Genomic DNA, 12500 nt, shown 5'->3' on the forward strand with positions numbered 1-12500 from the left:
ATATATAGGTCACTGTAATAACAGTGCGATTTATGGGAGGGCAATAACCTTGAATTTAATAAATATAAAATTACGGTGACAAATATAAACAACGGCCTTTCCGTCACTTGCCCTTTACGTATTGCCAGGGACGGCTGGTAATAATGGGCAGGGTGGGCAAATACCAGCCTGTTTTTTCAAGTTATATGCTGTATTACCAGGTCCGAAATAATCAAATCTAAATTAGATAATTTCAAAAGTTACTACTTAAAATTGATACTTTGTACTGAAATCAATTTGTGTGTATTTTTGATAGATTGCGAATCACCATGCATCCCGTAATACATAAACCAGGATACGCTCCTGTTCTACTCCCACACCCCCCCCCCCCCCCCCCCAACCACTCCACTCCACTCCGCCCACATCGTCATCTCATCGTCACGTCGCCTGACGGTGATTTTGCTGTCTGGCCTCTCTAGTACTAGGTCGGGCTAATTCAAATGAGCCCACCTTATTAACCAGTGTACACTAAATAGAGATTTTGGCAAACGAACTTTTTCTTATTTATTGCCTTACTTGTGCTGGGAAGGTTCCAGTATTGAATTAAATTTATTAATTTACTAATATTATATCAATTTAGTATTAGTTTGTGTTGTTTTAATATATTTGTTTATCCATTTAAATTATTTCTTTTTTTTTCCCCTCGTTTTCTTTAGTGTTTCTCAAAACTCATTTATTTAAATTGTTTTCTTATTTGTTTGTTGTTGTTGTTGTTGTTTTTTGTTGTTGTTTTTTGTTTTGTTTTTTAACAAATTAATTTGTTAATTCTTTTTTTTTATATTATTCTTAAAGTAATTACCGCTGTATTTTTATTGCCAGACTAAATATTTTTGCAAAACAATGTAATTTTCTATTGTATTTCCTCTAATAAAACAAAACACTTTTATTCAAAAGTCACGACTAAATAAATATATAAAATACAACCACCATTTTGGTTTTCTCAACAATTGAATTAGTATACGAGAAATACTCTTCTGAGTAAGGAGATAGTTGAATTCTAAGTTATAGAGGAAATACGGAAGGGTGGGCAGATTCCGTACTTGCCCGTCCTGAAGCTAATACATACATAAGATGGTTCGCGATGAAGAGGCGGGAAGCAAGGGATTGGTTGGGTAAGGAGCAAAGATAACACGGTAATTATTGTGACGATAGTCAAACGAATACATGAGGAGAGATTGGTAACATTATTTTGTCTTAATTATATTGTATGAAGTATTGGCGAAAGCCTAATATTAAATAAACGTTGTTTTTGTTTGTCTTATTTTGACTATGGAACTGATACTGATACTTGTCATAGCAGACCTGCCTACTTTAGATAGGAAAATAAAATCGTAGTTTTCAGGGCTAATAAAATCGTAGATATTTTAACTACCCTTTAAAAAATCACCGGAATTTTCGTCTGTTTTGATAGATATCAAATTTTAAAAAACGAGAAAAAATAATTGGAAACGTAATAATGATGGTGTTGGTGGTATAGTGGTAGCGGTGGTGGTAGTAGTAATGATGATGGTAATATTATTATTATTATTATTATTATTATTATTATTATTATTATTATTATTATTATTATTATTATTATTATTATTATTATTATTATTATTATTATTATCTTGTTATTATTATTGTACGTATTGGTGGTATTACTATTGTTGTATTTTTTTTGGTGGTTATTAATGGTATCAGTTTATTGTTTGGTCCCATTTGCCATTATTTTCCACTTTCATGTATGTGGTCATCAAATTGTATGATTAATTGGCGAAAGCCTAAGATTGAATAAATTTTGTAATATCGTATGGTAACCATCATTGTCGACGACATCGTCGTTGTCATCATATCATCATCATCATCATTAACAACAACAACAACAATATTAACAACAAGTACAACAATAGAAATAAAAACAATATCAACATCACCATACAATTTCCGTCATCGTCTCCACAACTATCATTCTAACCAACAGCACCACCAAAACCACTACCATAATTACCCCTCACCGCCTCGTCTTCCTCCTCCTCCTCCTCCACCACCACCACCACCGCTACCACTATTCCAACCACTACCACCACCGGCACAATCATTCTGACCACCAAGACAGCAGTAAAAATTATGCAATTTGAGCTCTGAATGAAATTCGAGTCATATCGCTGTTGTTGCTTCTCCATGAAAACTTTAAGGTTACTACGTACTACTGAAAACCAGAAATATGTAAAAGCAATATTAATATCGCCGTTGAGGGATTAAAGCATCTCTTTAATTTTTCGAGTGAAGGAAATGGACTTGTATTGTCAAGGTGTTGTCGCATTATGTCTCGTCGCTTTATTTTTTAGTTGTATTCTCTTTCGTGATTCATTTTTGATTACGTTTGGAAGAATTAAAATCTACTGGTATTGTCATTTCATTGTGAATGTGATTATTGGTGGTTGAAATATTTTTTGTTTAAAGGCGAAAAAAAAAATCAAAAAAAAATTTTATTAAAAAAAAAAAAAAAAAAAAAAATAAAAAATATATATATATATATATATATATATATATATATATATATATATATATATATATATATTATATATATGACCGAATCCTCTTTGCCCAACCACTGTAAATAGGCTAGAACCGCCACTGCGTATTGCACGCCTACCTCATTTGCATAAGCACTGAAGGTCGGCTAGACACTTTTTAAGAAAACGACCTGAAGGACGAATAGATACTCCGAAAAGAAAAAAGATTTAAACTAAGCCAATCACCATTGCTTTGTTCTAATATATCATCTCTATATACCAGATGATTTAATGTGGTTGCGAAAGAGAGAGAGAGAGATAGAGAGAGAGAGAGAGAGAGAGATATTAAAAAGGCAATAGGTACCTATAATAGGGGAAAAAACCCCAGACCCATTTGTCCCTCCCCTTCCCCTTCAACTAACTAAGCAAAGAACACTACTGGTCTTCTGTGTCAATTGTGACATCTGTTGCCATACTGTCTGGCCCAACGTCATAAAAACGGGACCGTCACCAAATTTCACGAGATGAGCACAGGTGTCAAAATATGACAAGACATAATGGTGATTTTGTGGGTTTGAGGAAAATGTTTGACACGGCAAATTTGAAAGAGGAAATGTGATGGGCGGAGATTTAGGCGGAAGATTCTCAGCCCTGGTAGTAGTTGTAGTAGTAGTAGCAGCAATAATATTACTCTTGCTATAAGAATATTTCACGTTTATATAAATCGTATGTAAACAATCCCATTGTACAGTGTAAAAAAATCATTATCGCCATGTCGTATCTTATGTTGATTCATATTCATAAAATGTGACAGAGTTGCAATTGCCTACAAATAAATAAACTTTTGAATCTTGTAAAAAAAAAAAAAATGCATTCGCGCAGGCGTGTCCTGGGACAGTCGTGTCCTAGTGCGGAACCCCTTTTGAATAGAAGTTTTCTCCAGTGGGACAGGACAAATTTGTCCCGGGACAGTTGTCCTAGTGCGGAAGGAGTCTTAGAAAACAAATATCAGTTCAAATATATAGGAGAAAGTGCAATGCCTTGCCCGCTCATACGTCTCGCCCTCTCATGGCGAAGGATCCAAGCCAGGGTCTGGATAAATCCAACTAGTTCAGATAAAGCCAACATGCGGATTGGAATCGGTGCCAGCAATAGGGTCAAAAATAGCGAGATAGTCGATAGTAAATTAATTGCGCCCAAGATAAAAGATGCGCAAGCATTGTCTAGTGTACTTCAAACCAAGAGGGACAGTCGTCTGTCATTTCAGAGCAGCTCGTTTTTATTCACGGGGTTAGGCGCTCACAATTTTAGTTTTAGGCAAATTCATTGAGCGCCAGGAAATTGGATTTACAACTCGCATCCAGACTCGAGCACAGGATCCCACCAAGAGGAAAACACTCGAATGCTTACAAAAACTGAGTGTTAGTGCATGATTCTTTACAAAGGGAAACGATTTCATTTTCATCCCAAAATACATCCAACCGTTTCCTTTCAGCCAAGGCAAGGTCAAAACCAAGTAAATCCCATTCCAAAAAAAGCAACCCGGAGAAAGTGACCACCTGCCCACTATAGGAGGTCAAAAGACCCCACCCACCCAGTCAGCCTCTGAATGCTAACCCCGAAGGAAAAATGGACAGCAATGGGATGCAAAATGTTGCCTCCCCTGCCCAAATAGAAAGGGAGGCAAACGCCTCCCTCCCCACCCCTGACCAACAACATACAAATTAAGGACTATATTTTAATTCAACAAATCAATTTTAGTTCAAGGGTTTTAATTTAAAAACTGATGATTTTTACAAAACCTCACAATGAATAAAATGTCCACTAAAAATACTCAAAACTCCAGCCCTCCACAGATCTGCAGTACGTCGTAGATGTCCTGGTAAAAGTAGAAGTCGAGAGTACATTGCAGCAATCCATCCAAAGCAACGATACTAAACGTGAAATGACCCGATGAGAATATACAATGATTCAATGCATATGAGTATTTACACACAAGAGTCCTTTCTCAGTCATTAAATTTTGTTGAACGATATATTTACTTTTTCGCCGCCTTTTTGGCACCAGCTGCTTTCTTTGGAGAAGCCTTCTTTTTGACGGTTTTAGGCTTTACAGGTTTGGCTGGAGACTTCTTTGGCTTAGCAGGGGCCTTTTTGCCAGGTGATTTTGGTTTCTTTGCAGTGGCTGGCTTTTTTGCTGAAGATGATTTGGGTTTGGCGACAGCTTTCTTTACTTTGGGTTTCACAGGCGATTTCTTTGCAGGAGATTTCTTTTTCGCTACTGCCGCCTCTCCAATTCTGAAGGAGCCAGCAGCACCAGTTCCCTTGGACTGCTTCAAACTGCTGCTTTTAACGCCGTGTCTGAGAGCCATTTTCAGATGGTTGTTGACAATTTTTTCGTCTGGTCCAACGTCGTAGTTCTTCATGATGTATTTGAGGATGGCCTGACGAGATGAACCACCACGTTCCTTCAAGAACTGGATGGCTGCCTGGTAAATATAAAGAAAAAATATGCATTTATGAACCAGATGAGTAAACAAGATGAATGAACAGATGTTACAGAAGTTTGCAATCGCAGTGGTGCCAACCTTACGTAAAAAAATGCATATTTTTACGCATTCTTTCATTGCACACATTTTTCTGAAGATTGTACGCATAATTAAATTTCTATTATCATTTTTAGCATTCATACACTTTTTTGGTGTCCTTAAACACTAAATGTTTCTCTTGACCCATCAGAATTATATATATGGATCTGGAAGTTGATACTATTTATCATATATAAAATGTAAGCTTATTCATTCTTTCAAATATTGATTATATCATTGCTGTATACAGAGACGCCAACTTTAAATTTGGCTCACAGGAGTTTCAGACACCACTCGTAGGAATTTCAATGCCGAAAGAGGAATTTCCGCACACAAGAAAAAGGAATTGGAATGGTATTTGGCATTGTGTTTACACATTGTATAGTTCTAAATAGATAACAGATTAGAATTATATTATGATACATAAACACATTGCCGAATACAATCCCAAAGTTTCCTTATTTCAAATGAAGTAAAGCGCCAAAACCTAATGGTAGAGATTGTAGTACTTGTGGGAGTGGGAATGATGTGGTGCTGGTGGTTATTGTAGTAGTGGTAGTAATGATGAAGATGTGATAATGGTTGTTGTAGTAGTTGTGGTCGTGATGTTGATGTGGTGGTGGTTGTAGTAGTGGTGGTAGTGATGTTGATGTGGTGGTGATGGTGGTTGTAGTACAAATGGTAGTGATGATAATGTGGTAGTGGTGGTTGTAGTAGTAGGTAGTGATGATGATGATGTGGTGGTGGTGGTTGTAGTAGTAGTGCAGTAGTGATGATGTGGTGGTGGTTGTGTAGTAGTGGTAATGATTGTGGTGTGGTGATGTAAGTGTGTCGTGATGATGATGTGGTGCTGGTCGTTGTAGTAGTAGTAGTGGTAGTGATGTGATGATGTTATAGTGGTAGTTGTGTAGTAGTAGTAGTGGTAGTGATGATAATGTGGTAGTGGTGGTTGTAGTAGTAGTGGTAGTGATGATGATGTGGTGATGGTGGTTGTAGTAGTAGTAGTGGTAGTGATGATAATGTGGTAGTGGTGGTTGTAGTTGTAGTAGTGGTAGTGATGATGATGTGGTGGTGGTGGTTGTAGTAGTAGTAGTAGTAGTAGTGATGATGTGGTGGTGGTGGTTGTAGTAGTAGTGGTAGTGATGATGATGTTGCAGTGGTGGTTGTAGTAGTAGTAGTGGTAGTGATGATGATGTGGTGGTGGTGGTTGTAGTAGTAGTAGTAGTAGTGGTAGTGATGATGATGTGGTGGTGGTGGTTGTAGTAGCAGTGGTAGTGATGACGATGTGGCGGTGGTAGTTGTAGAAGTAGCAGTGGTGGTAGTGATGAAGATGAGGTGGTGGTGGTGCTTGCAGTAGTAGTGGTAGTGATAATGATGTGGTGGTGGTTGTAGTAATGGTGGTGGTAATGATGATGATGTGGTGGTGATGATGGTTGTAGTACAATGGTAGTGATGATGAACTGGTAGTGGTGGTTGTAGTAGTAGTAGTGGTATCATGATGTGGTGGTGGTGGTTGTAGTAGTGTTGGTTAGTAGCAGTGGTAATGATGATGCAGTGGTGGTGGTGGTTGTAGTAGTGGTAGTGATGATGTGGTGGTGGTGGTTATAGTCGTAGTAGTGGTAGTGATGATATGGTGGTGGTGGTGGTGGTTGTAGTAGTAGTGATGATGATGTGATAGTGGTGGTTGTAGTAGTAGTGGTAGTTGCAGTGATGATGATGATGTGGTGGTGGTTGCAGTAGTAGTGGTAATGATGATGTGGTGGTGGTGGTGGTTGTAGTAGTAGTGGTAGTGATGATGTGGTGGTGGTGGTGGTTGTAGTAGTAGTGATAGTTGTAGTGATGATGTGGTGGTGGTGGTAGTAGTAGTAGTGGTAGTGATGATGTGGTGGTGGTGGTGTAGTAGTAGTGGTAATGACGATGTAATGGTGGTTTGTAGTAGTAGTGGTAGTGATGATATGGTTGGTGGTTGTAGTAGTAGCTGTAAGATGATGTGATGCTGGTAGTTGTTGTAGTAGTAGTGGTATTGATGATGATGTGGTAGTGTGGTGGTTGTAGTAGTTGCGGGTGATGTGGTGGTGGTGGTGGTGGTTGCAGTAGTAGTGGTAGTGATGACGATGTGGTGGTGGTGGTTGCAGTAGTAGTGGTAGTGATGATGATGTGGTGGTGGTGGTTGTAATAGTGATGGTAGTGATGATGATGTGGTGGTGGTGGTTGTATAGTGATGTAGTTGTGGTAGTGATGATGATGTGGTGGTGGTGATTGTAGTAGTAGTTGTGGTACTGATGATGATGTGGTGGTGGTGGTTGTAGTAGTAGTGGTAGTGATGATGATGTGGTGGTGGTGATTGCAGTAGTAGTGGTAGTGATGATGGTTGTAATACTAGTGGCAGTGATGATGATGTGGTGGTTGGAAGGGGGGGGGGGGGGGGGGGGGGTATCCTTGGAACAAATTGACCTCACCGGAATTTGACGGAAGTTGCCCGGAGCCCGGAATTTTTGGCTCCAGACCGGAGTTTTTTCCGGTGAAACCGGAGTTTTGGCATCACTGTGTATAGTCTAATTGCCCATTATCAGATTGAGTGCTAGTTATCTATATTTTTTCATACACATTTTTTCAAAATCTTACTCATTTTGACTCTCCATTGTACACATTTACATGGGCCAGGGTTGGCAGCACTGCAATCGCACAACACTGAACACATGCGTGGTTGAGATGTACAATAAAATGGAAAAGAAGCTGCAATATAATTTACGACAGCTGATGCGATCATCTCACGATTCCCCATTTACTAAACACGAATGAGATCAGAAACGACTTTTAGTTAGCATGGCCTAGCAATATGAACAAGGAATGGATGGCTATTCGCCAGAACACCATCCTCTCATCTAGTTGGTGGTAATTGTCTCATAAAACGTGCTATTGACAAAGAGCAAGGGGAAATCTGAAACAACCAAAACTAAAGCTATTCCATTTTATTATCGAGCTTCAAGCAGAAACATTGCATCATCTTTAAAAGATGGGAACTTTTGTGAATGCCATGACAAGAGATAGGTACAGTGTTTCAGGCTGTAAACAGTCCATTTTCATCTCTAGTTCGTAAATAACCCATGTGTCATAGATGCTAGCTATACATTTCTGTAGTACTACTGTAATTTACTAAACGCATGAAACAAACCAGCAAACAAAACTACATGAAGCTATTCAAACATACATTTAGTGAGAATTGCTAATCCAAACTTTTCACTTTGTTGGCAGGAAACTAAAAGCAAAGTGAGTGCAACTCATAAATCGAAACCAACTGATTGTTTTGTTTTTGCTTTTAAGGGTTTTACGGCGGTTGCAACACATTAAGGTCATATCAGCGCTAGTAAAAAAGAAAATGGGACAGTGAAAACTTCTAGAATTAAAATCAAAGCACAAAAGGGAACAGATGTATATTCCAAGAGCACACCGTCAAAGTACATAGTTTGAGATCACCTGATAGTCTCATTCAGACACAAGCACAGGCCCAAACTAAGAGGAATACACTCGAATGTTTACCAATCGTATAATATGTAAACTAAACATAATACAACGCATAACAGATGATTTACAAGGAAAAAATCTCCCAAAACTATATACATTCGACTGTTTTCCCCCCAGCCAAGGAACTCCGGAAAGGATCAGGACAAAACTAAGTAATCTCATTCCAAGACAATGACAGGAAACAATTGGAAAACGGGTATGGGGGAATAGAAGACGGCATGTACCTCCCTGCCCACTATGGGAGGTCAGGAACCCCACCCAGGAAACCAACTGAGGGGAATGGTCAAATGGAGGCAAGACGGAATGGAGGAAAATGAATGCACTCAGTTTGCAGCCTAATAACTTTTGAATAGAGTGAGCATCACTACAAATCACTCAGAATGTTAAGGATCACTGGTTGGACGGTTAAGCCTAAGCAAATCCCTAAAACACAAGTAACCTGTAATGGTCCTGTTGCTTGCTAGAAGGGGAAAGCAAACATTCCAATTGTTGACTAAATATCGATTATTCTTGAAGATTCAATAGTCTTAATTCTTCCTAAACTGAATGTGAGAGACTATCACTATCACACACAAAAAAGTAGTGATGCAACCTCTGAACACTGCTACAGTCAAAGTATTTCTGACACTGCTCACGCTGAAACCTGTCCAGTCTATTATATATTTTATATAGCGCAATATCCACTAAACATGCTCAAAGGGCTTTACATAGGGTCCCAAACCAACAGCAATAAATAATATTAACATGAACGAGACATGACGCCCGTTCTTGTTAACACGGGTGAGAATTGAGAATTAAGTTTAAAAAATTTCAAAGTACTAAGCTTCAAGCGAGGCTCAAACCTTGGACCTTCCAATCCGAAAGCGAGTGTCCTACAACTAGTAGACCACATAGCCACAAAACCATGTCCTCTCACTCTCAGAGTTAGCCAGACAAATATTACAGGAAGTATACAGAAAGGTAAACAATCTAGAAAATAGAGACAGTCTTCAGTTAGATATTGACAATCTAGTCAACTGGGCAGACGATTGGCAACTGAAGTTCAACGCTGGAAAATGCACAGTGCTACATCTTGGAACGAAAAACAAAATCTTTCACTACGATATGAGACAGCATCACTGTAGCGACAGAACAGCTCTGAATAAGTCAAAACTTGAGAAAGATTTGGGAGTACATGTTGATACTAAATTAAAATTCTCAAAGCATATAGAAACACAAGTTAATAAGGCAAACAGAATCCTTGGACTCATCAGAAGATCTTTTACCTATTTAGATGCAGCAACTATGAAAATACTATTTACTGCATTAGTCAGACCCCATCTCGAGTTCAGCAACTCAGTATGGTCACCACAATTTGAGAAAGATAAGAAGCAACAAAAGTAATTCCTGGGTTGAAAGATAAGCAATACGAGGATAGACTGAAACGTATTGATATTCCAAGCATGACATACAGACGAGTACGAGGTGATATGATTGAAACATACAAGTTTACACACAGTTTGTATCAAGTCGAGAGTAAACTTTTCGTGTTTGCAAACAATGGAACCAGAGGTCATAATTACAAGCTGCATAAACCAAGGTGTAACACATCGCTTAGGCAACACTACTTTAATCAACGTGTGATCGACCGCTGGAACAGTCTCCCTGAAACGGTGACCAATGCTCCAAGTGTCAACGCCTTCAAAAATAGCTTAGATAGCCACTTAGCAGATTACATGTTTAGCATAGTTGAACCGCCCATTAAGATCCCATCAAAGGGTTAGACGTATATACAGGTCAAAAGATCTGTTAGGGTTAGGGCCTTCAATTTATCAAAAAGTTTATATATTATAGATACAGGTCAAAAGATCTGTTAGGGCTTTTTATTGACTTTTATCTCGATGAACTGAATGCTAAGATCAGCAAAGGCACAAAACGCCTAATACGCTGGAAAACTATACTATACTATACTATACTATTACAAAAGTCAGTCTTGCGAGTATTTATTCGTGAAAAATTCAATCTCCCTATTATTCCAATGGAATTGCACAAATTTAAAAAATGTCCATTACATACTTGCACGGGGAGATATTCCATACAGGCGCCACTTCAATGACTAGAAAAAAACCGAGTTGCTCGCGTGGAGTTAAAATTTTCAAGACACACTGGACTGGTACTGGTAAGATTAGATATTTACAATCTACAATTAAGGGTTGGAACGACTGGGAGTCTAAGGCACAACTTATATCTAACCAAAATTGGCTGCACAACTTTCAACTGACAACTCGTGGCTTTAGTGGTTTGAGTCAAATTTGATTTTGTTAAACAACGGAGAGCAACTATTCTGTTAAAACAAGTCATTGGTGTGGCGTCTATGAAATGGAATAAGTGAATGGTTTTAAGACCAAGAATTATATATTTTGAAAGCGCAATGCGCAAGCAAAGCGATTGCAGTACAAATAAACCTTAAAAGATTGAGAAAATATCTTGAAAATCAAACGGGGCTACCATGTTCCCATGAAATTCATTAAATTACACCACGAAATAAAACGGGAAGTCTAAGTCTAACTTACCTTCGCCATTTCACTGTACTTTGGGTGAGTTGATGGCTTTTTAGGAGCCGATGACTTCTTTTTCGGCTTTGGAGAAGCAGCTGCTGGAGCAGGGGCGACTGCGGCGTCAGACATCTTTGACGAGTTAGGGAGGGTTGGGTTTAAAGAATAAAATACAGGTGATACGAGGACAACGAGTCTGTTGTGGAACTCAGCTGATCACGAAATTTAAACCCTCGGTGAGGACAAGTTGGTGTAGTCTGCGAACGCGGACGTCAGAGAAAGCACCCCTTAGAGCGCCCTCTCACCAAGTAGCAGACACCTGAACACGAAGTATTGTGTGCAACCTCATTCATTTCAAAGTCGAAAAACAATATTAATTGATGTGAAAATGTGTGCAACAACTTGTTTAAGCGACTGCTTACTGTTCATTTTATGTGGACGTTAAATGTTAATATTAAGCGGTATCCAATTTGTAAAGAAAAATTACATTATTCTACCTATGTGTATTGCTTGTCTTGTATGGGACGTCAGAATATCTTATAATTTTCAGAATATCTCATCAGGGATGGTTTTTTATTGTTAAAAAATAAGAAAATGAAAAGTATTGCACTTATTTTCACATATATCTTACAATTTTGTGAGTGTGTTATTTTAGAAATGTAGGTTTTGTAATACACGGGTAGCACACAACTTCTACGATGGCGGCTGTTCTGTGCACAAGCGGACGTTTAGAAAGAGTTTTTAAAATATTATTTTCGCTCATAAATTTGTCGTGTTCCTAACCGCAATCACTTTTTACAAGTCAGTGTTACTTTTTAAATATATTTAAGCATAAAATTGTGTTTAGATGACCAAATATGAGTGGAAAACATATCCGGACTGTGTCCGTGTTTATCTCCTCAGTCATCTGTGTTTATAAGAAAAATGGAAACAGTTTCAATCTTGGGCATTCGTGTCCTCACTATAAAAAATAAAGCAATTCTATTAATAATTCTCTCTGCCTTTATATATCTTAAAAAGAGGGGCAGGTGGGAATTTTTTTTTTCAAATTTTCATCATTTTTCAATTATATTAGACAAAATTAATTCTATTTTATGTAAGAATGTGCAGATGAACATTTATGGAGCAATAGGGGTCGTGTCAGTTCTTTTGTTTACGGTTTGGCTCTTAAGTAGGTCACCACCCTAGAGCAATATTTGGTTTCATTTTCCAAGTTGTATCTTTTGATTTAAAATATAACAATGTTATTTTGTAGAAGGATTGACTCCTTTTGCTTGTGTTAAATTGTTTCATTAAATTTATAAGTTACAATCTTCA

General features: G+C 38.1%; 1 protein-coding gene across 1 annotated transcript; it reads right to left on the reverse strand.

Moving 5' to 3' along the window:
* Positions 1-4292: 4292 nt before the first annotated feature.
* On the reverse strand, positions 4293-11415 carry LOC144965805 (putative histone H1.6). The gene is made up of 2 exons (XM_078901550.1): positions 11202-11415; positions 4293-5025 (listed from the first exon to the last, which is right to left on the reverse strand). Exons 1-2 carry the CDS (start codon positions 11313-11315, stop codon positions 4576-4578), a joined length of 564 nt encoding a protein of 187 aa, XP_078757676.1. The 5' UTR covers positions 11316-11415; the 3' UTR covers positions 4293-4575.
* Between the last annotated feature and the right edge of the window lie 1085 nt (positions 11416-12500).

Source organism: Berghia stephanieae, chromosome 1, assembly GCF_034508935.2.
Source record: "Berghia stephanieae isolate SIO BIC M18660-M18661 chromosome 1, UCSD_Bste_1.3, whole genome shotgun sequence".
In the NCBI taxonomy this organism is placed as follows: Eukaryota; Metazoa; Mollusca; class Gastropoda; order Nudibranchia; family Aeolidiidae; genus Berghia; species Berghia stephanieae.